Below are 12,283 nucleotides of genomic sequence, written 5' to 3' on the forward strand. Positions count from 1 at the left end.
GCCACTAGGGGGAACTCACTGCATACTGTCCCCATTTAAAGAGGACTTGTCACGTGCTCAAAAAAATGATTTAAATACCTTGTAAAAAATCTTCTATGTTCTCCAGATTCTGCCGCTCTTTTCCGTTTTGCGTTTCGTGGCTCCATTGCAGAGATAGTCACATTTGTTGCTTTTTGGAGCGCAGTATGTGAAATCTCTGCTTAGAGTGTAACTCAGCATGTCTTCAGAGTCTTCTCTGGCGGGGACGTACACTTTCGGTCCTCACTCCTAGACGCTGCCAATTACTGCTCAGCAGCATATGACACTTCTAGATCAGCTGAAATTGCACTGCAATCAGAGATTTCACATACCGCACTCCTAAAGCAAAAAAAATGTGAATATTTCTGCAATGGAGCGACGCAGAGCAAAACTGAAAGTAGCGGCAAAATCAGGAGAGCGCAGGGATTTCTGTAAGGTATTTAACCAAGGTCCTCTTTAATTCTATAAAAACAGTAAGCTCATAAGCTCCCTCTAATGGTGGCTGCTGGAAGACAGAATTTTAAAATTATATTTGAAAAACAGAATAGATTGTACATCAGAATTAAATTTAGAAGATTGTTCCTATCAATGAGTTGTAATGTTCAATGTTGCTCTTACCTTTACTGCTGCTACTACCTAGTTTGTCTTATTGATATGTGATATCATCTTTTGCAGTGGTGAATCCGGCGCCGGTAAAACCGAGAGCACTAAACTGATCCTGCAGTTCCTGGCAGCTATCAGTGGTCAGCACTCATGGATAGAGCAACAAGTCCTGGAAGCCAATCCCATCCTAGAGGGTCAGTGGGAATTACCTCCAGACTTATATACTGTATATACAAAGGATCAAGTGCTAATTGTCTCGCATAGAAAACTATTGAATGATGAACAGTTCTGGAGATTTTGGTTCTTCGTCATTTCCCTAAATATTCCTTAGCAGAGATTTAAGTACGACAGAAGGTTTAATACGTTTTCTTGATAAAGCAATTAAGCACGAAAATGTATAATTTTCTTATGTTTCACTATGGATACACAAATAATTTAAAAGGAGGGCATTATTGATTACCAATATTTAGGATAGATGGGGGTCCCCACTGATCAGCTGTAATTAGATGCCAGACCCCCACTGATCTGATATTGATGGTCTATCCTAAAAATAGGTCGTTAATATCAGAAACCTGGAGAACCCCTTTAAGCCTTCGAGAATCTGAAACTACATGTAGGATTTAGTATAATGTTGTTGATGTTGGCACTGTTATTGATGCCCTTACAGCGTTTGGCAATGCCAAGACAATTCGCAATGACAATTCCAGCCGGTTTGGGAAATACATTGACATTCACTTCAACAAGAAAGGCGCCATTGAGGGCGCCAAGATCGAGCAATATCTCCTGGAAAAGTCTCGTGTCTGCAGACAGGTAAAGAAATACTGTAGTATGTAATAAGTGAGAAGGATCGTAATTCACACTCTCTAGACATTCGAATGAATAGTGAGCGCAGCTCTGGAGTATAATACAGGATGTAACTCAGGATCAGTACAGGATCAGTAATGTAATGTATGTACACACTGACTGCACCAGCAGAATAGTGAGTGCAGCTCTGGAGTATAATACAGGATGTAACTCAGGATCAGTAATGTAATGTATGTACACAGTGACTGCACCAGCAGAATAGTGAGTGCAGCTCTGGAGTATAATACAGGATGTAACTCAGGATCAGTACAGGATCAGTAATGTAATGTATGTACACAGTGACTGCACCAGCAGAATAGTGAGTGCAGCTCTGGGGTATAATATAGGATGTAACTCAGGATCAGTAATGTAATGTATGTGCACAGTGACTGCACCAGCAGAATAGTGAGTGCCGCTCTGGAGTATAATACAGGATGTAACTCAGGATCAGTAATGTAATGTATGTACACAGTGACTGCACCAGGAGAATAGTGAGTGCAGCTCTGGAGTATATTACAGGATGTAACTCAGGATCAGTAATGTAATGTATGTACACAGTGACTGCACCAGCAGAATAGTGAGTGCAGCTCTGGAGTATAATATAGGATGTAACTCAGGATCAGTAATGTAATGTATGTACACACTGACTGCACCAGCAGAATAGTGAGTGCAGCTCTGGGGTATAATACAGGATATAACTCAGGATCAGTAATGTAATGTATGTACACAGTGACTGCACCAGCAGAATAGTGAGTGCAGCTCTGGAGTATAATACAGGATGTAACTTGGGATCAGTAATATAATGTATGTACACAGTGACTGCACCAGCAGAATAGTGAGTGCTGCTCTGGGGTATAATACAGGATGTAACTCAGGATCAGTACAGGATCAGTAATGTAATGTATGTACACACTGACTGCACCAGCAGAATAGTGAGTGCAGCTCTGGGGTATAATATAGGATGTAACTCAGGATCAGTAATGTAATGTATGTACACAGTGACTGCACCAGCAGAATAGTGAGTGCAGCTCTGGAGTATAATACAGGATGTAACTCAGGATCAGTACAGGATCAGTAATGTAATGTATGTACACAGTGACTGCACCAGCAGAATAGTGAGTGCAGCTCTGGAGTATAATACAGGATGTAACTCAGGATCAGTAATGTAATGTATGTACACAGTGACTGCACCAGCAGAATAGTGAGTGCTGCTCTGGGGTATAATACAGGATGTAACTCAGGATCAGTACAGGATCAGTAATGTAATGTATGTACACACTGACTGCACCAGCAGAATAGTGAGTGCAGCTCTGGAGTATAATACAGGATGTAACTCAGGATCAGTAATGTAATGTATGTACACAGTGACTGCACCAGCAGAATAGTGAGTGCAGCTCTGGAGTATAATACAGGATGTAACTCAGGATCAGTAATGTAATGTATGTACACAGTGACTGCACCAGCAGAATACTGAGTGCAGCTCTGGAGTATAATACAGGATGTAACTCAGGATCAGTAATGTAATGTATGTACACAGTGACTGCAGCAGCAGAATAGTTAGTGCAGCTCTGGGGTATAATACAGGATATAACTCAGGATCAGTACAGGATCAGTAATGTAATGTATGTACACAGTGACTGCACCAGCAGAATAGTGAGTGCAGCTCTGGAGTATAATACAGGATGTAACTCAGGATCAGTAATGTAATGTATGTACACAGTGACTGCACCAGCAGAATAGTGAGTGCAGGTCTGGAGTATAATACAGGATGTAACGCAGGATCAGTAATGTAATGTATGTACACAGTGACTGCACCAGCAGAATAGTGAGTGCAGCTCTGGAGTATAATACAGGATGTAACTCAGGATCAGTAATGTAATGTATGTACACAGTGACTGCACCAGCAGAATAGTGAGTGCAGGTCTGGAGTATAATACAGGATGTATCTCAGGATCAGTAATGTAATGTATGTACACAGTGACTGCACCAGCAGAATAGTGAGTGCAGCTCTGGAGGATAATACAGGATGTAACTCAGGATCAGTAATGTAATGTATGTACATAGTGACTGCACCAGCAGAATAGTGAGTGCAGCTCTGGGGTATAATACAGGATATAACTCAGGATCAGTACAGGGTCAGTAATGTAATGTATGTACACAGTGACTGCACCAGCAGAATAGTGAGTGCAGCTCTGGAGTATAATACAGGATGTAACTCAGGATCAGTAATGTAATGTATGTACATAGTGACTGCACCAGCAGAATAGTGAGTGCAGCTCTGGAGTATAATACAGGATGTAACTCAGGATCAGTAATGTAATATATGTACACAGTGACTGCACCAGCAGAACAGTGAGTGCAGCTCTGGAGCATAATACAGGATGTAACTCAGGATCAGTACAGGATCAGTAATGCAATGATGCAATGTATGTACACAGTGACTGCACCAGCAGAATAGTGAGTGCAGCTCTGGAGAATAATACAGGATGTAACTCAGGATCAGTAATGTAATGTATGTACACAGTGACTGCACCAGCAGAATAGTGAGTGCAGCCCTGGAGTATAATACAGGAGGTAACTGAGGATCAGTAATGTAATGTATGTACACAGTGACTCCACCGGCAGAATAGTGAGTGCAGCTCTGGAGTATAATACAGGATGTAACTCAGGATCAGTAATGTAATGTATGTACACAGTGATTGCACCAGCAGAATAGTGAGTGCAGCTCTGGAGCATAATACAGGATGTAACTCGGGATCAGTACAGGATCAGTAATGTAATGTATGTACATAGTGACTGCACCAGCAGAATAGTGAGTGCAGCTCTGGAGTATAATACAGGATGTAACTCAGGATCATTAATGTAATGTATGTACACAGTGACTGCACCAGCAGAATAGTGAGTGCAGCTCTGGAGTATAATACAGGATGTAACTCAGGATCAGTACAGGATCAGTAATGTAATGTATGTACACAGTGACTGCACCAGCAGAATAGTGAGTGCAGCTCTGGAGTATAATACAGGATGTAACTCAGGATCAGTAATGTAATGTATGTACACAGTGACTGCACCAGCAGAATAGTGAGTGCAGCTCTGGAGTATAATACAGGATGTAACTCAGGATCAGTAATGTAATGTATGTACACAGTGACTGCACCAGCAGAATAGTGAGTGCAGCTCTGGAGTATAATACAGGATGTAACACAGGATCAGTACAGAAAAACTTGTGTAATGAATTCATATAAGGACTGCACTTTTATGTAGATTAATCCTATGAACTGTACTACGGGGTTCAGAAATGGATATTCAGCTTTATGTGTATGTTTTGTTTGCATCTAGGGGATGAAGCAGCTTTCTCCCTCTTGGAGGAGAGCTAATTTGCATTCCTGTTTTATAGGAGAATTATTTTCTTGTGATTGTTCTCCCAGGCTCCAGATGAGCGGAACTACCATGTGTTTTACTGTATGTTGAAAGGGATGCCTCCAGATCAGAAGAAGAAGCTAGGCCTTGGCAAAGCGACAGACTATAACTACCTCTGTATGGTGAGTGAACGATTTTTCTGAGAGTTTACTATCTTCAGAAGTTTTACGGTGTAACGTGAAACATCTGGACCCCATTGGCAAAATCTGTAATACAGTGGCATGTAAAAGTTTGGGCACCCCTGGTCAAAATTACTATTATTGTGAACAGTTAAGTAAGTTGAAGATGAAATGATCTCTAAAAGGCCTAAAGCTAAAGATGACACATTTCCTTTGTATTTTAGGCAAAAAATATATATTTTCATCTTTTACTGTTTAAAAATTACAAAGAGGAAAATAGGTTGATGCAAAAGTTTGGACACCCTGCATGGTTAGTACCTAGTGGCGCCCCCTTTTGAAAGTATCACAGCTTGTAAACGCTTTTTGTAGCCAGACAAGAGTCTTTCAGTTCTTGTTTGAGGGACTTTCATCAATTCTTCCTTAGAAAATTCTTCCAGTTCTGTGAGATTCCTGGACCGTCTTGCATGTACTGCTGTTTTGAGGTCTAGCCACAGATCTTCAATGATGTTCAGATCAGGGGACTGTGAGGGCCATTGCAAAACCTTCAGCTTGTGCCCTATTAGGTTGTCTATTGTGTTTCTCAACAATTGAACAATGTACCACAACTCCAGAGTCTGCTAAATCTTTCTAGAGGTCTTTTGCAGTCAAGCTGGAGTTCTTATTTGCTTCTCTAGCAATCTTATGAGCAGCTCTCACTGAAATGTTGCTTGGTCTTCCAGACCTTATCTTGACCTCCACTGTTCCTGGTAACTGTCGTTTCTTAATTACATTTCGAACTGAGGAAAGGGCAACTTGAAAAAACTTTGCGATCTTCTTATAGCTTTCTCCTGCTTTGTGGCCCCCACCATTTTCAGTCTCTGAGTGCTAGGCTGCTGCATTTTTTAAATGTAAAAACTGATAATATATTTTTCTTTTGGCCTAAAATATAATGGAAATGTGTCATCTTTAACTTTAGGCCTTTTAGGGATCATTTCATCTTCAACTTGCTTAACTGTTCACAATAGCAGTAATTTTGACCACGGGTGCCCAAACTTTTACATGCCACTATAAGGCCCGTATTTCCATTTATAGTGGTGTCTTTTTATGTGCCAGGGAGGTACGCAGCTCAATTTAGTGCAATTTGCTGCAGCACAGAACAGTGTCACATTGGCATTAGATGGTTTAGCAAGCGCAGCCTACTGTAGGCTAATCTAAATTGTCAAGGGTCCCTGAGCCCAAGGGTCTCCAAGCCCAGTGAACCCCAGCATTTCTCCAGGCTTGAATGCTTCCTTCATACAAGCCTATAATTTTCCTTATAGGGGCACTGCACCACGTGTGACGGCAGAGATGACAGCAAGGAATATGCCAACATTCGTTCTGCCATGAAAGTCCTGATGTTTACCGATACTGAAAACTGGGAGATCTCCCGGCTCCTAGCTGCCATATTGCACTTGGGAAACCTGCGTTATGAAGGTAATGACCAAATATTGCTGTGCCCCCCTGTACTGTGACTGAGGATAGGCGGTATGATGTAATGTAATTGCTGAAATAGCGGGCTGTGATGCTCTCTGCTCCAACACAGGGAATGTGGACTTTGCCAAGCACTAGGTTTAGTCATCCTTAAAAAGAACAGAAGCCATTTTCAAATGCTGCAAACTTTTGTGTTTTCTATACTTTCTTCAAAAAGGTGCACAAACATAGTGATTACACATCCAAAGAGTTACACCGCATAATGGTTACACATCCGAAGAGGTGCACAGCATAATGGTTACACATCCAAAGAGTTACACCGCATAATGGTTACACATCCGAAGAGGTGCACAGTATAATGGCTACACATCCGAAGAGGTGCACAGCATAATGGTTACACATCCTAAGAGTTACACAGCATAATGGTTACACATCCGAAGAGGTGCACAGCATAATGGTTACACATCCTAAGAGTTACACAGCATAATGGTTACACATCCGAAGAGGTGCACAGCATAATGGTTACACATCCGAAGAGGTGCACAGTATAATGGTTACACATCCGAAGAGGTGCACAGCATAATAGTTACACATCCGAAGAGGTACACAGCATAATGTTTACACATCCAAAGAGTTACACTGCATAATGGTTACACATCCGAAGAGGTGCACAGCATAATGGTTACACATCCGAAGAGAAACACAGCATAATAGTTACACATCCAAAGAGTTACACCGCATAATGGTTACACATCCGAAGAGGTGCACAGCATAATGGTTACACATCCGAAGAGGTGCACAGCATAATAGTTACACATCCGAAGAGGAGCACAGCATAATGATTACACATCCGAAGAGGTGCACAGTATAATGGTTATATATCCAAAGAGGCACACAGCATAATGGTTGCACATCCGAAGAGGTACACAGCATAATGGTTACACATCCGAAGAGGTACACAGCATAATGGTTATATATCCAAAGAGGCACACAGCATAATGGCTACACATCCGAAGAGGAGCACAGCATAATGGTTGCCCATCCGAAGAGTTACACAGCATAATGGTTACACATCCAAAGAATTACATTGCATAATGGCTACACATCCGAAAAGGTACACAGCATAATGGTTACACATCCGAAGAGGCACACAGCATAATGGCTACACATCCGAAGAGGAACACAGCATAATGGTTACACATCCGAAGAGGCACACAGCATAATGGCTACACATCCGAAGAGGAACACAGCATAATGGTTGCACATCCGAAGAGGAACACAGCATAATGGTTACACATCCGAAGAGGCACACAGCATAATGGCTACACATCCGAAGAGGAACACAGCATAATGGTTGCGCATCCGAAGAGGTACACAACATAATGGTTACACATCCGAAGAGGTGCACAGCATAATGTTTACACATCCTAAGAGGTGCACAGCATAATAGTTACACATCCGAAGAGGAGCACAGCATAATAGTTACACATCCGAAGAGGAACACAGCATAATGGTTGCACATCCGAAGAGGTACACAGCATAATGGTTACACATCCGAAGAGGAGCACAGCATAATGGTTTCACATCCGAAGAGTTACACAGCATAATGGTTACACATCCAAAGAATTACATTGCATAATGGCTATACATCCGAAGAGGTACACAGCGTAATGGCTGCACATCCGAAGAGGAACACAGCATAATGGCTACACATCCGAAGAGGTACACAGCATAATGGTTACACATCCGAAGAGGCACACAGCATAATGGCTACACCTCCGACGAGGAATACAGCATAATGGTTGCGCATCCGAAGAGGTACACAGCATAATGGTTACACATCCGAAGAGGCACACAGCATAATGGCTACACATCCGAAGAGGAACACAGCATAATGGTTGCGCATCCGAAGAGGTACACAGCATAATGGTTACACATCCAAAGAGGCACACAGCATAATGGCTACACATCCAAAGAAGAACACAGCATAATGGTTGCACATCCAAAGAGGTACACAGCATAATGATTACACATCCTAAGAGGAACACAGCATAATGGTTGCGCATCCGAAGAGGTACACAGCATAATGGTTACACAACCAAAGAGGTGCACAGCATAATGGTTGCACATCCGAAGAAGTACACAGCATAATGGCTACACATCTTATGAGGTACACAGCATAATGGTTACACAACCAAAGAGGTGCACAGTATAATGGTTACACATCCGAAGAAGTACACAGCATAATGGTTACACATCCGAAGAGGTGCACAGCATAATGGTTACACAACCAAAGAGGTGCACAGCATAATGGTTACACATCCGAAGAGGAACACAGCATAATGGTTGCACATCCGAAGAGGTACACAGCATAATGGTTACACATTCGAAGAGGAGCACAGCATAATGGTTGCACATCCGAAGAGTTACACAGCATAATGGTTACACATCCAAAGAATTACATTGCATAATGGCTACACATCCGAAGAGGTACACAACATAATGGTTACACATGCGAAGAGGCACACAGCATAATGGCTACACATCCGAAGACGAACACAGCATAATGGTTGCACATCCGAAGAGGTACACAGCATAATGGTTACATATCCGAAGAGGCACACAGCATAATGGCTACACATCCGAAGAGGAACACAACATAATGGTTACACATCCAAAGAGGCACACAGCATAATGGTTACACAACCAAAGAGGTGCACAGCATAATGGTTACAAATCCAAAGAAGTACACAGCATAATGGTTACACATCCAAAGAGGTGTACAGTATAATGGTTGCCCATCCAAAGAGGTGCACAGTATAATGGTTATCCATCCAAAGAGGCACACAGCATAATGACTACACAACCGAAGAGGTGCACAGTATAATGGTTACCCATCCAAAGATGTGCACAGTATAATGGTTACACATCCAAAGAGGTGCACAGTATAATGGTTACACATCCAAAGAGGCGCATAGCATAATGGCTACACATCCGAAGAGGTGCACAGTATAATGGTTACACATCCAAAGAGGTGCACAGTATAATGGCTACACATCCGAAGAGGTACACAGTATAATGGTTACACATCCGAAGAGGTGCACAGTATAATGGTTACCCATCCAAAGAGGTGCACAGTATAATGGTTACCCATCCAAAGAGGTACACAGCATAATGGCCACACAGCCGAAGAGGTGCACAGTATAATGGTTACCCATCCAAAGAGGTGCACAGTATAATGGTTACACTTCCAAAAAGGTGCACAGTATAATGGTTACACATCCAAAGAGGTACACAGCATAATGGCTACACATCCGAAGAGGTGCACAGTATAATGGTTGCACATCCAAAGAGGTGCACAGTATAATGGCTACACATCCGAAGAGGTACACAGCATAATGGTTACACATCCGAAGAGGTGCACAGCATAATGGTTACACATCCGAAGAGGTGCACAGCATAATGGCTACACATCCGAAGAGGAACACAGCATAATGGTTGCAGATCCAAAGAAGTACACAGCATAATGGTTACACATCCGAAGAGGTACACAGCATAATGGTTGCACATCCGAAGAGGTACACAGCATAATGGTTACACATCCGAAGAGGCACACAGCATAATGGCTACACATCCGAAGAGGAACACAGCATAATGGTTGCGCATCCGAAGAAGTACACAGCATAATGGTTACACATCTTATGAGGTACACAGCATAATGGTTACACAACCAAAGAGGTGCACAGTATAATGGTTACACATCCGAAGAAGTACACAGCATAATGGTTACACATCCAAAGAGGAGCACAGCATAATGGTTGCACATCCGAAGAGTTACACAGTATAATGGTTACACATCGAAAGAGGTGCACAGTATAATGGTTACACATCCAAAGAAGTGCACAGTATAATGGTTACACATCCAAAGAGGCACACAGCATAATGGCTACACATCCGAAGAGGTGCACAGTATAATGGTTACACATCCAAAGAGGTGCACAGTATAATGGTTACCCATCCAAAGAGGCACACAGCATAATGGCTACACATCCGAAGAGGTGCACAATATAATGGTTACACATCCAAAGAGGTGCACAGTATAATGGTTACACATCCAAAGAGGCACACAGCATAATGGCTACACATCCGAAGAGGTACACAGTGTAATGGTTACACATCCAAAGAGGTGCACAGTATAATGGTTACACATCCAAAGAGGTACACAGTATAATGACTACACATCCGAAGAGGTGCACAGTATAATGGTTACACATCCAAAGAGGTGCACAGCATAATGGTTACACATCCAAAGAGGTACACAGTATAATGGTTACACACCCAAAGAGGTGCACAGCATAATGGTTACACATCCAAAGAGGTACACAGTATAATGGTTACACATCCGAAGAGGTGCACAGTATAATGGTTACACATCCAAAGAGGCACACAGCATAATGGTTACACATCCAAAGAGGTGCACAGTATAATGGTTACACATCCGAAGAGGTGCACAGTGTAATGGTTACACATCCAAAGAGGCACACAGCATAATGGTTACACATCCAAAGAGGCGCACAGCATAATGGTTACACATACAAAGAGGTGCACAGCATAATGGTTACACATCCAAAGAGGTACACAGTATAATGGTTACACATCCAAAGAGGTGCACAGTATAATGGTTACACATCCAAAAAGGCACGGAAGTAACTATTGCGTTAGCAGAGAGTGCGACCATGACCGAGCCCATGCGGGAGAGGGACCCGCCAACACTAGCAGCTATTTCAGCTGGGTCTCTGTCCAAGGACACCCATTTAGTTGAAATGTATTGCAGCCGGGTCTCTGAACCGCAATTCATGCTGCCGGCTGATCAGTGGCCCAGGATGGTAGACATTATACCATGTATATGTTATCTACCGTATATAGAGGTGTTATCAGTCATTGTACAGGAGGAGGAGGTGAGCTGTGACATCACCTATTGTGAATGGTGGATCCTGTATAATCTACTGTATATAGAGATGTTATCAGTCATTGTACAGGAGGAGGAGGTGAGCTGTGACATTAACTATTGTGAATGATGGATCCTGTGTTATCTACTGTATATAGAGGTGTTATCTGTCATTGTAAAGGAGGAGGAGGAGGTGAGCTGTGACATCACCTATTGTAAATGGTGGATCCTATATTATCTACTGTATATAGAGGTGTTATCAGTCATTGTATAGGAGGAGGAGGTGAGCTGTGATATCACCTATTATGAATGGTGGATCCTGTGCTGTGTACTGTGTATAGAGGCCTTATTTTTCATTTGTAATCCTATGTATGATGATAATGTGACAGCTGAAAAGTCTTTTATAGAGAACAGGAAATATGGATGTACGATATTGAGAAAATTGCAAGATTTCTGATTTTATACGTATATATCCTCTATATCGTGATAGTGGTTTTATGCAGGGGCGGACCAGACTGTAGCGGGCCCCTGTGCAAGAAATTTTTGGCCTCACCCCCTGCCCTTCATAGGGCAACAAAGTTATGTAAACATAACCCCCCCATGTGCATCTCTTCCCCCCCCGTGCATCTCTCACCCCCCCGTGCATCTCTCATCCCCCCCATGTGCATCTCTCATCTCTCCCCCCGTGCATTTCTCATCACCCCCATGTGCATCTCTTCCCCCCCCGTGCATCTCTCACCCCCCCATGTGCATCTCTCATCTCTCATCTCTCCCCCCGTGCATTTCTCATCACCCCCATGTGCATCTCACCCCCCCGTGTGCAGCTCTCATCCCCCCCATGTGCAGCTCTCATCCCCCCGTGTGCAGCTCTCATCCCCCCCAT

The 12,283-nt window shown here is 42.8% G+C and overlaps 1 protein-coding gene across 5 annotated transcripts in view; it reads left to right on the forward strand.

Moving 5' to 3' along the window:
* MYO7A (myosin VIIA) overlaps positions 1-12,283 on the forward strand; it is a 454,077-nt gene that overhangs the window by 153,007 nt on the left and 288,787 nt on the right. For all 5 annotated transcript variants that reach the window (XM_073661638.1, XM_073661622.1, XM_073661633.1 and 2 more), the window contains 4 exons: positions 694-815; positions 1,289-1,431; positions 4,893-5,006; positions 6,302-6,455. In XM_073661638.1, the coding sequence (XP_073517739.1) occupies positions 694-815; positions 1,289-1,431; positions 4,893-5,006; positions 6,302-6,455 (533 nt within the window). The remainder of the gene's footprint in view (positions 1-693; positions 816-1,288; positions 1,432-4,892; positions 5,007-6,301; positions 6,456-12,283) is intronic.

Source organism: Phyllobates terribilis, unplaced genomic scaffold, assembly GCF_046119375.1.
Source record: "Phyllobates terribilis strain yellow unplaced genomic scaffold, ASM4611937v1 Scaffold_2__4_contigs__length_985480577, whole genome shotgun sequence".
NCBI lineage: Eukaryota > Metazoa > Chordata > Amphibia > Anura > Dendrobatidae > Phyllobates > Phyllobates terribilis.